We start from the raw sequence: 12,909 nt of genomic DNA, 5'->3' as shown, positions 1-12,909 counted from the left end.
GTAATTTCAAAAATTAACAAAAAAGCATTTGAGTCTTAAAATAGTTTTATGAAAAGACTTTGAGAATTTAAGACCAAAAATCTTATGAAAATACAACTCAGTAAATGGGAACAATCAGCCTTTTTAAAATAACTTAAATTCCTAATGAACGATTATTGTGCACACCTGTAATGCTGTAAGAGCTTACAAAGTTACGTCCATTCCTTATCTCTAATGCCCTCGATGGCTATGTGTTCTTCTGCGGGCAGTTATTTTGTATTTTTCACTATCAGCTTCTTCCTTTTCAACAACACTCTTACAACCGGCTTTTCAACAGCAACCTCCTCGCTCTCCCTGCTATCTTCCATCCCAAAGGTCTGACTGCGATAATTTTTAGCTGCTCACTGATTTTCTTTATATTTACTTTCCCGTTGTTTTTAAGCTGTGATTTTTCTTCAACTTCATAAACTCCTGCTGTGTAAAAACCAATGAGCTAGACATTCTCATTGATACCCAGTTGGAAGGGCACACACAAAAAAACCAACTGTGGATATATATTACAAGTATGATACATACATATACATCATAGTATATATATATATATATGTATTATATACACACTGTGACAATTAAGCACAAGCTATTATGCAAAAAAGTTAAGAAGGGCACTCATTCAAGGTGAGAAACAGTAAGAAAACATCAGAGAAAGATTCCTACCCCTTTAAATAACACACTAGAACAAAAAGACACTATTTGACCTAAAAGCCCTAATCCTGGTTCTAGCTTAAGAGACCTAAGCAAGTTATTTCAACAACCTGGGCTTCAGTCTCCTCTTCACTAAGATAACTGGGTAACAAAATGAAGACAACCTTAACACTCCCCTCCACTCTTTACTTTCAAGGCAAATACAGTAGTCACTAATTCTTAACAACTGACCCTTGAAGTGGTCTAAGAATTTTTCTCAGCAGAAACATTCCAGGCAGCCATTAGCAAGCCTAGAGAGTGAAGTTACTGGCTCCCTTTGGAATAAATATAATGCCTTAAGGAAGTGGTTTCCAAACCTGACTGATCAAAAACAACTGGAAGAGTTTTGAAATACGTAGCTGAAATACGCAGGTCATCCCCAAAATATCCTGATGGAGTAGGTTTCAGGTAAAGACTGTTTTCATAAACATTTTCTGACTCAATATTCCAACTTTTTCTGAATTTCAAAGCAATTTTTTAAAAGAAAGGTTTTGAGCCTTGTTACATTGTTCTAAAGCAAGTACAAATATTGCCCTTTATAAACATTTAATCTGGTTGCCCTTGAAAGAATCTAGACCTATTTTGTTAGCTTTCAGAACAATTACCCACAAGGTCAAATGCATATATACATTTGCTTTTAAATTTAACATCTAAGCTTTATGATGTGAACAATCACCTTGATGAAAATATGCAACTATTTATTAATGGAACTGCAACTGATTGGTTAGGTTTTTAAAAATTATCTTTATTTCTATTTAATATTCAGAAATAACTTTCTAGTTTATACACACAGCACACACACACACACAGAATAAGCTTGGAACTGCTTTACCACTATGTAGTATGGAACATAAAAATCTCTGAGACCAGGTTTTTTTTTCATTCTTTTGGCAAAGGGGAAAAACAAACACAAAATACTTAACATTGCTATTGCATCCCATTTTTCCTCTTGAGAAAACTTATGAAATTATGAGATATTTCACTCAAAAATACACAAAAATCATGCAATACTCATTGAGCCACCAGCCAGCTTTAGCAAATCTTAAAATTTTAACCTACTCACTTTATTTTACATTTTTTAGTATCACAAATTCAACTGAAGCCCTCTGTATACTCTGCCTTGGTCCCATTTCCCTTCTCTCCATCCTAGGAGTAACCAGAACTCAAAATTGTTGCTCATCATTGCCATGCCCCATGCCTTACTACATATGTGGAGACAATTATTTTTTAATGTCTTAAGCTCTATGTGTCATACCATATCCCTGTTCTTTTCATTCAACGTCTTTGAGTGTTACTCATATTCAGATAAGAAATTGTAATTCAGTTATATTCACTGCTAATATACTATCCCACTTGTGAATATACCACAACTTACCTATTCTTTCTGTGGACACAAAGATTATTCCCAATGTTTTCATATCAGAAACAACGCTGCAATGAACTGTTATGAATGTCCCTTGTTAAATGGACAAGATTCTTGATCAGATTCAGGTTTTTCAGCTTTTATTTTGTTTTGACTTAGCAAATACACTTCATAGGTGGTGGTATGAACTTTCATCAAGAAGTATATAATTATTTCTGGTGGCTGTCTCTCTTTTGTGACATTAGGATCAGTGATGATCACCAGGAATTACAAAATGGTAATCTTCTTTCTTTTATTCTTTCTTCATTTATTGGTTGGGCTTTTCCTCTAAGAAGCAATTTCTCTATATGTAGCCTTGGGTTACCAAGAGTTCCTTGGAAGGAACTTACCAATAATTCCTTCAAAAGGAACTACTGGTAAAAAAAGGCAGGATAGGGGCACCTGGATGGCTCAGTGGGTTAAGCTTCTGCCTTCAGCTCAGGTAATGATCTCAGGGTCCTGGGATCAAGCCCCGCATAACAGTTCTCTGCTCAGCGGGGAGCCTGCTTCCCCTTCTCTCTCTGCCTGCCTCTCTGCCTGCTTGTGAACTGTCTGTAAAGTAAGTTTATAAAATAAGTAAATAAAATCTTAAAACGAATAAAGGTAGGATAAATGTTTCTTTCCTTTTATTTACCAATTTTCAAAATGAGACCCTAGTATGCTCCAAAGATGACCAATGAAGTTTTTAAAAATTTGTTTAATACTTATAAACTCACTGGGGCCCCTGGGTGGCACAATAGGTGAGGCATCCAACTCTTGATTTTGGCTCAGGTCATGATCTCAGCATCGTGAGATTGAGCCCCATGTCAGGCTCCTGGCTCAGGACAGAGTCTACTTGAGATTCTCTCTTTCCCTCTTCTTCTGCCCCCTCCCTGCTCACTTGTGAGCGCTCACTCTATCTCTCTCTCTCTCAAATAAACACTTAGGATAAAAAAAAAATTATGAACTCACTGATATAAACTTACTTGATATACTCAATTATAATTACTCATATTATTGCTTGAATTTTCTTATTTGGGGGCACAACAAAAAGCTACTTCTGGTGGCTAATAAACCTTTTACCATGACCTCTGTAGTTTTTGTTTTCTGGCACAGTAAGAGTTCAGGCTTATTTTGGGCACAATCTGGGCTTAACGGTGCTCAAGACAAAGACACCTACTATCACCATCCAATTAAAGGTACAGTGTAGTAAAGAAAAAGAAAAAAAATGACTAAGGATGAAAAGTCAGAACATTGCCAATGCTTACAGACAACAGTACTGCTTATACGGAAGCAGTGGAGTCTACAGGGACTCTCAGAACCAAAGGCAATAATGTTGCTAAGGAGATCAATATGCAAAAATGAACTATATTTCTGTATATCTAAATCCTAATTATTCAAGTTTTAAGAGTGTTATTTGCAATAGGAAGAAGAGCTCCAAGGAACCTACAAATTTCACCAAAGGTTTGTAAGACTTTATAGAGAACACTGGAAAAACTTTAAAGAACATAAGGAAGTGAAGTGCTACACTGTACTGATGAAGGGAAGACTACTATGGACCGGTAAATGAGTTCAGCAGGTCAGCCTGGGACGGGAAAGAAATAGACAATGCAAGCCCAACCTGGAAAAGGTCACCAGCCTACAAGTGCCATGGCAAAATGTGGATCCAGTGATGTCAAATCCTACTGATTTTCTAAGAGAAACTAAAAATCCAGATTTCCATGAGAAGCTCCTTGATTTTTATGTCAGCAGCAAATTCAAAAAACTTAACATTCTGTGCAAAACAAAACCCATCTGTGGAAGAATCTGGCCCCCCAAGCCACTATATTTTACCCCTGCAATCTACCCACTTTTTTAGATACTCAACTTTATTTCTGGGTCGTGTTTAAGCCAGACACATGAAAGGTTACAAACCCTACAGGAAATTTTATCACGGCTTTTGTTGTAAAAATACTGAGTTACAGTGCTTTACATTACTAAGAGACTCCTAGATAAAAAACCCACATAAGAAAATTTATTTTAAGGGTGCCTGGCTGGTTCAGTTGGAAAAGCATGAAAATCCTGATCCTGGGGTTGTGAATTTGAGCCCCACACTGGGTGTAGAGATTACATAATACATAAATAAATGAAAACCTATTTTAGAATTCAATGATTTTCTTGAAAAAAAAAAAAAAAGTTTGCCGTCCTTGAGGAAATGGTAAAGTCAGTAATATTTGAGTTTTTTACACACAAAACATAAACATTTAACATTTCCTCATTTAATTTACTAATCTTCATTATAACCCCATAGAGAAGTATGAAGATTGTTCCCATTTTAGAGATGAGAAAACTGAGAAAAGAAAGGTTAAGGATCCAGACACACCTGGGTTGCTTGGTCGGTTAAGTGTCTACCTTTGGCTTAGGTCACAATCCTAGCCGCCTAGGACCAAGTCCTACAGGGGGCTCCTTGCTCAGCTGAGAGTGGGAGCCTGCTTCTCCCTCTTCCTACAGCTCCCCCTGCTTGTGCACTCCCTCCCTCCTCTCTCTCTGACAAATAAATAAATAAAATCTAAAAAAAAAGGGGGGGGGGTTAAGGATCTTGCTCAAAATCACAGATAGTAAAGTAAGAAAGCCAGAATATACATCCAGGAATCCTGGTTCTGGTAGTCATCTTCTTAAACTCTGGTTATAACGACCACATAACTGAATTATTTTTCTTAGCTTACCTGCCTCACCAACAGCAAGTAGTACAGTGACTTTGGGTTCTGAATTCTTCCTTCTCTCAACTCTTATTTTCTACTATCTTTTTTTTTTTTTAAACAGATGCTGGTAATGAATGTCACCCCAAATCCTCTGTACAGTAAGTCAGGGCTAAAGTCCTTAGTTAATACACTTATTTATAGATTTAAACATATCCAAAGAATGAATCAGTTTTAGAGTTATACAAAGTTGAGTTCTAATCCTCTCCCTAATATTTGCTAGCCGTGTGAATTTAAACAAGTCCCTTAATCTCTGAATCTCAGTTTCCTTATCAGCAATATGAGGATATTACCTATCTTGTGGGTATTACTGTAAAATTTGAAAGACTTTCAAATGTGGCTCCTAGAAATTTTTAAATTATACATCTGGCTCATATTTTTATTTCTATTGAACAGCATCATGCTAGATACTGCAGTAAAAAGTAAAAAGAAACAGGTGAAATTAGTTTGAATAATAGATTTTATTTAACCCAATATATCTAAAATATCATTTCAACATATAATCAACACAAAATTATTAGATATTATACAACTTTCTTTTGTACTAAAGCTTCTAAATACAGTATGTAATTTACACTTAACAGCACATCTCAATTTGTATACTACATATCCATCAGAAATATTTTAACTATATTTAGATTTCATAAAATTTACAATTGATAAAGTAGATTCACATACCCAAGTTGTCGAAAACATTGAAAAGTTTTCCAGTAACTGCATCAAATACCCATCAAAAATTTACTTTCCTTGAATATTCACCTCAGTTGAACTAGCCACATTTCAAGAGAACGGTGGCTACACATGTACTGGCTATCATAATGAACAGCACAAGTCTAACAAGTCTAATAAAATGCAATAAACGGTAGCTGTTTTACACATAATTAAATGAAAATGATACTGTGATTCATACATGCAAGTGAGAGAACCTAGATAAGAATCTTTTTATGGGTACATTATAAAGGAAATTCTGATGGGCAGGATACCAAATTATTGCTTAGATAGGGCCCTGACTTATTCAAGTAGAGGAAATAGAGTAAGGGACTTAAAGTTACGATTTCCTATCCCTATTCAGAAAAATCTTTTCTTTGGTACCAAAATTTTAGTACAGTTTCCTTAAATACTAACACTTTCCACCTAAGAATTAAATGTTTTATTAAATAATTAAATTCCAGAACACCCAAAAAAATGCCATCTAGTAAAGTTGGAAAGTGTATTTTATTCACATAGTAATGACTCTTAGAAATAGAGAGTACTCTTTCACAAAATGAAATATCATAGTGTTAAATCTAACATATGATTTTAAATTCAACAGTTGGTCTTTAAAAAACTCCTTTAATTCTGTGATGATAACAATGGTTATTTCTGAGTGTAGAGATTAAAAAGTCTCCCCACCTCCACCCCTAACTATCTTTTAAAGCGCAACATAATAGATTTCCGTAAATCTAACCTAAATGTGTCTACTTAGAATCAACCAACAAAAATATACAATCTATTTGCTTTATACTATGACATTCACTAAATGTATAACCACCTGGATCGCTTTTTGGTGTGGTAAAAGCATGTAACGTGTTTTACTCAGAGGAGAGTTTGCCTAGTACCTGGTCCTCCTTTCCTCTGATAGTAACACCTCAATTTTCCTTTGGGAAATTAATGCTCTCCCACTTTCAATCACGCATTTCTAGAGAAAGTGACCTCATTCCCAGCCCTAAGATAAGCATAAAACTAACCCCAAGTCAGTCTGATAGGATTCAATCCCATTACTGTTTTGTTTTAATTCAGAGGTGGGGAATCTCTTTTCACTGGACTTACTAGGCTGAACAAAAGATAAACATGTCCACCTTTCCAGGTAAATTAAATATATCAAAACATTAACAATGGTTATCTTTGAATAATGGAAACATGGGTGGTATATTTCTCCTAATGTTGCACATTCTTTCAATTTTGTAGTCTTTTCCTTAAAAAGACTATTTAGCATGTAATACAATTCCTAAATTCAGTGAGATAAAATTTAATAGCATTAATAAGAATTAAAAAACAACCTGCTATACCCTTCTCTGTGACTCAATCCCCCTTAACATGTATAAACATGGAAAGAAGAAAGCAATTATCACCAAGAATACCCTTCTCAGAGCTTAAACTGGCTGTATCTAGTAATATGCATTTGTGTGTAGGAGAAAATCAGGAGGCAGACGTGCACAGTGGCAATAGCAATCAAGTAATGAGCTAATTACAACAAAATCCACAAATGCCATTATGTGGCAACCACTTAATTAATCTCTTTTACTTAAAAACATCTGTTCTGAGTGGTCCTCCTTATATCATTGTGCATACAGAATAAAGCTAAGGAAACATTTAGCAAATATTTCTTAAATATTCATTACAGTCCAGCCCCTCTGACTGACCAATCACAACCTACTGGTTAATCCTTAAAGCAAGCTAGTTGCCACCATCAAAACATACTCTAATCCACATAATGAGAGATTCCCAATGGAAAGCACAACTGACAGCAATATCATATCATGCCTTTCCAGTCTACAACTTTCTCAATTCTACCTTTCAGTTCCACAATGATCAGACTACGTGACTATGAAAAGTATCCTGTCTTTCCTGACAGGAAAATACTGACCGACCCTCCCTGAGCTACTGTCATTCAAATAAGATACCCTTGCTAGATGTGGTCTCAGCCCAGCCTACCTGTCCAAAGTGAGCAGGGTAGCCCAGCATGTGCATATATAGTAATTTTGCCACATTCCGACACCGGTATGTATTGTCTTCTTCTCTAAAAGATGATCGGATTGCAGCACATTCTTTCTGGATCATTTCTCGTTCTTCGGCTTGGGTTCGGGCTGTCCGGATGGTCCGGATCAGCTCCCGCAATCTGATGGGGGCTGGCATCCTCTGGATATGAAAAGACATTAAATAAAAATGTTCACTTTTTTACTATCAAAACCATTCACACAACTTCCCACAAAAATTTCTTATTTTTAAGAATTCAAGATTTTCTAAGTCCAAGGATACAAAGCTTCAGCAAAGCTATTGCATACAAACTCAACTCAGTAAATATCTGGAAAGAATACAAACAAAAGTGTTAAGTATTAAGTTAAGCAAGATAAGACACAGAATCTACCAATATCTAAAAATCCATCATTATTATCAAAGTATCTTAGGAAATCCAAATCTTTACTCCATCCTTAAAGTAATTAAGAAAAGGTCTATATGCCCAACCTTAAAGACAAATATTTTCTGCTCAACTGTTAACTCAGTATAACACAATAAATTACCAGATGAATACTGAATATGATCACAAAGTTCAACTCAACAAAATAGAGATTACAAGACCAATTATTAGATTTAAACACTTTTTCCAAGAAACAACAATCATCTCAGTACACTGGGTACTCTCTGGAAATTGTGATGAGGAAAAAATAATAAACCAATCTCAGAGGAGAAGACTACTAGAGTCATATCCTCGTATTTTTAAAATTGTAATAGTAACGGTAATAAAACCTGTAATAGCCAAAACAAGGAAAAAGAGAAAAAAGGGGGGGGGAGCACCTGGGTGACTCAGTTGTTAAGCATCTGCCTTCAGCTTGGTTCATGGTCCCAGGGTCCTAGGATCGACCCCCACATTGGGCTCCCTGCTTCTCCCTCCCTCTCCCTTTGCTGCCCCCCTGCTTGTGTTCCCTCTCTCACTGTGTCTCTCCCCGCTAAATAAATAAAATATTTTTTTTAAAAAAATATTTTTAAAAGACAAAGTTGGAGAAATTGTACTACCTAATTTCAAGAAATATTATAAAGCTACAATAATTAGGACAATGAGGAGATGAATTTAAGTGCAGACTCAAGAGAATAATGGAGCAAAAGAAAAAGTTTGGGAATAGACTACATAAAAGTTCAACTGATTTTCAACAGAGACCAAGGTTAGTCAAGAGGAAAAAGGGTATTCCTTCAACAAATAGTGCTGGCACAATTAGATATCTGTACAGAGAAAAGAATTAACCTTGGATCCTAACCTCACATAATATACAAAAAATTAATTCAAAACAGATCACAGCCCTAATAATAATAAAGCCAAAACTAAAAATCTTCCATTAGAAAACATAGGAGGGGGGGGCGCCTGGATGGCTCAGTAGGTTAAGCCTCTGCCTTCCACTCAGGTCATGATCCCAGTATCCTGGGATCCAGCCCTACATCTGGTTCTCTGCTCAGCGGGGAAATCTGCTTCCCCTACCCCCGCTCTCTCTCTCTGCCTGCCTCTCTGCCTACTTGAGATCTCTGTCAAATAATTAAAATCTTTAAAAAAAAGAAAACATAGGAGGAAATCTTTGGGAACTTAGGTTAAGCACCGATGTTATATATAACAAGCACAAAATACGAAAGAAATAATAAATCTGACTTGATAAAAAGTTAGAACTTTTGCTTTTCAAAAGATGCAAATAAGGCAAGCCACAAAGAAAAAAATAAAATTCCGATCTTACAAAGGACATGTATTCAAAATACGGAATTTTACAACTCAATAAGACATCTTATTTAAAAATGAGTAAAAGATTTGAATAGACACTTCTCAAAGAAGATATATAAATGGACATAAACACATGAAAAGCATGCTTAACATCATTAGTCAGCAGGGAAATGCAAATTAAACTAGAAGATATCACCCTACACCATTAGAATGGCTAAAATTTAAAAGACTAGCCATACCATGTGTTGACAGTGATGTAAAACTTTTTTCCTCATTTGTTTTAATTATGTTCAGTTAGCCAGCATATATATATAGGTTTTGATGTAGCGTTCAGCGATTCATTATTTACATATAACACCAGTGCTCAAATTTCACATGGAATGCAAAATGGAATGGTTCAACTACTCTGGAAAACAGTTTGTCAATTTTTTGTAAAATTAAATATATATTTAGTATAGGATTCAGCAAATCCACTCAGTATTTACCAAAAAGCAATATGTTCTCACCAAGACTTGTACACAAATGTTCACAGAAGCTTCATTTGTAATTACTAAAAACTAGAAACAACTCAAACGTCCATAAACTGGTGAATAATAAGGGTATACCCACATAAATGAATACTTTTCAGAATAAAACAGAACCAACACAACATGGAGGAGACAGAAATGTTTATGATGGGTCTATATACATCTCAAAATTCACTGAACACCTAAAACAAATGCATTTTTGTTGTATGTATTTATACCTCAACAGTGTTAAGAAAAATGATTTAAAAAATTAGATTAAAATATCATTACTATCATCTTCAGTACATACAATACTGTGGGATCATTAAACCAGTAAGTCTCAAAATTGTTCTAATCACACAAACCAGGAAGATATCCCAGTCCCATTAGTTCACTACAGCATCACTCCTCAAGGCAGGGATAGTATATTGGCAATTTTTTTGAAAAGTTCTCTAGGTACTGGTATGTTCCTCCCTATGGCCCTCTTAAAATCACACATACTAAATTGTATAACGCTACCTGTACAATATTTTGTTACTTCTTAATAGAAATACCATGGACCTAGTGTTTCAAGGTTCGTACATTCACTATCTTCATTATTTCATTTGTTCTAATCCATTTGAAGGGCAGAGATCATTATCCCTGCTTTGCCCATGAAGAAACTTCACCTCAGAGCAATTACGCAACTTCAGATTACCAAGTGGTAAGGGACAGAGCTAGCACATGAACTCCAAGAAATAGAACTCCAAGGCTCGAGTTTTCAGTACTTCAAAAATGTACTTCAAAAATTATCTTTAGAGATAAAATTATGTGACTGCTATGATTTGTTTCAAAATACTCCAGGGGAAAAAGTACTGAGGAGGGAAAAAATGAAACAAATTGGGCAAAACACTGATTACTTCTGAGGACATATGATGACTACATGAAATTACATTCTGTTATTCTCTATTTTTATGTATATTCGAAATTTTTACAATCAAAAGCTATTTAAAAGTCAAAAAGGTTCAATAAACAAAACATTTAAGTCCTAAAATATTTCATAAATAGCTCATTCAGTTAAACATCCAACTTGGTTTTGGCTCAGGTCCTGACCTCATGGCTCCTGATCACGATCCAGCCTTGGGTCAAGACTCTGTGCTTAGCATGAGTCTGCTTGGGTATTCTTCTCCCTCTGCCCCTTACCCTGCTCATGCACGGGCATGCGCGCTCTCTCTCTCTCTCTCTCTCTCTCTCTCTCATAAATAAATACATCTTTGGAAAAAAAAAATCTTATTTGGGGAGCCTGGCTGGCTTGGTGAGAGGATCATGCAACTGGAGATCTCAGGGTTGTAAGTCTGAGCCCCACAATGGGTGTAAGATTACCTAAAAAAAGATTAAAAAAAAAAAAAAAGAATCTTATTTATTATTAACCCAAATTTGGTGTGTGAAGAACAAAACAAGATTATGGAACTTAAAAAAAAAAAAAAGAAAATCAAGGTCAATTAACTGTTAATTAACAATTAACTGAAAAATAACTTTTCTCTATGAAGGCCTGAATGATTCTATAAAGCAAACAAGACTATTAGAGAAAGCCCAAATCTATTTCCAAAACACTTAGGCCAACAGCAGGGTAAAAAAAATCATGAGTTTAAGCCTGCTGAGAGAAAAAAGTTACCTGGAGCAATTTCTCAGCTCAGCCAGAGGATCACAGACAGACAGTTTATGCCACTAGCTTTTTATGGAGGAAATTGAGGTTCCAGGCTGTTAACTACCTTGCACAAGGTCAAAGAATTAATTACTAGCCTGACTCACATCTTGTGATTCCCCCAATCAGCACTCTTTCTCTAGCACCAGGCTATCTCTAGAGAAAAGCAGTATTTTTTTTTCCCTTGGCTGTGACAACTTACTTCTCCTTATTTCTTTTTTTTTAATCACAAGAAATTCTCTTAGGCATGAATGAAAAAGTTAATTTACAGAATAAAGAATTTAGTGTATTTCAAAATACAGTCTAAGTTCAAAACTAAACAAAAAGTTCTAGTTCCAGGGAAGATGAAGTAAACACGCTTCATGGAGACCTCTGTCTCTCCCTCTGACCATAACTATAAATCCTGGATAAATACGCATACCATACCCAAGGACTCTGAAAAGTAAATGACAGCAGATTTGAGAAAGAGAGCAGAATTTGAAGTTCTTTCAAAATGCCAAGAAGTTGTCATTTTTCCTCCTGTACTGCCCAGCCTAGATCCAATGGCAACCCAAAACCCAGAAGTGTTCACTAAGTACAGAGAAGGAGCTCTAAGAAAAACCCTCTCATTTTGGTCCAGGAAGCAGGAAAAGAAGGATGGGAGAAATTTCACTTTGGCTTATACCCCAATTACAGAGACTTCAATATGGCCCCTAAGTAAATGATAAAATTACGGAGTATCAGCAAAGACACGAAAGACCTGAATGCCATCATCAACTGACTGGCTCTAACCAACAGTAATGGAACACCTCAACCAACAATGGCAGAATATACATTTTTCTCAAGTGCACACAGAACACTCACCAAAATAGAACATGTCCTGGGTCATTAAAAAAAAAAAAAGTTAATAAATTAAATGAATGGGAATCATATAAAATAAAGTACAGTCTCTGACCACTAACAGAATTAAACTAGAAATCAATAACGGAAAGCTAACTGGAAAATCCTCCATGGACTTGGAAACTAATACATTCCCAAATAATCCGTTGGTGAAGGAGGAAATAGCAAGGGACATTAGCAAATATATGGAACTGAACAAAAATATAAACACATGTTAAAATCTGTGGTATACACCTAGATAGTGCTTAATGGAAAATGAACAGGATTAAATTCGTCTCTGTCAGAACAGAAGAAACATCTCAAGCAATCAGTCTACTTAAGAAACTAGGAAAAGAAAAATAAAGCTAAGAGAAGTAGGAAAAAATCAAATAATAAAAAATAGAAATCAATGAAATTAAAAACAGAAATTAGGTCAAGTCAACAGCACCAAAAAAGCCAGTTCTTTGAGAAGACTAATAAACCTGATAAACGTATACAGGGGGCCTGGGGGGCTCAGTGGGTTAGGCCTACCTTCGCCTCAGGTCATGATCTCAGGG

The 12,909-nt window shown here is 35.6% G+C and overlaps 1 protein-coding gene across 2 annotated transcripts in view; it reads right to left on the bottom strand.

The window, feature by feature from the left end:
* Positions 1-12,909, bottom strand: part of AP1G1 (adaptor related protein complex 1 subunit gamma 1) — a 76,385-nt gene that overhangs the window by 44,031 nt on the left and 19,445 nt on the right. For both annotated transcript variants that reach the window (XM_004763438.3, XM_045076269.1), the window contains exon 2: positions 7,537-7,740. In XM_004763438.3, the coding sequence (XP_004763495.1) occupies positions 7,537-7,737 (201 nt within the window). In that variant the 5' untranslated portion in view covers positions 7,738-7,740. The remainder of the gene's footprint in view (positions 1-7,536; positions 7,741-12,909) is intronic.

Source organism: Mustela putorius, unplaced genomic scaffold (assembly GCF_011764305.1).
Source record: "Mustela putorius furo isolate JIRA1106 unplaced genomic scaffold, ASM1176430v1.1 tig00000174_pilon_pilon_pilon, whole genome shotgun sequence".
NCBI lineage: Eukaryota > Metazoa > Chordata > Mammalia > Carnivora > Mustelidae > Mustela > Mustela putorius.
This window is presented reverse-complemented; position numbering and strand designations above follow the sequence as displayed.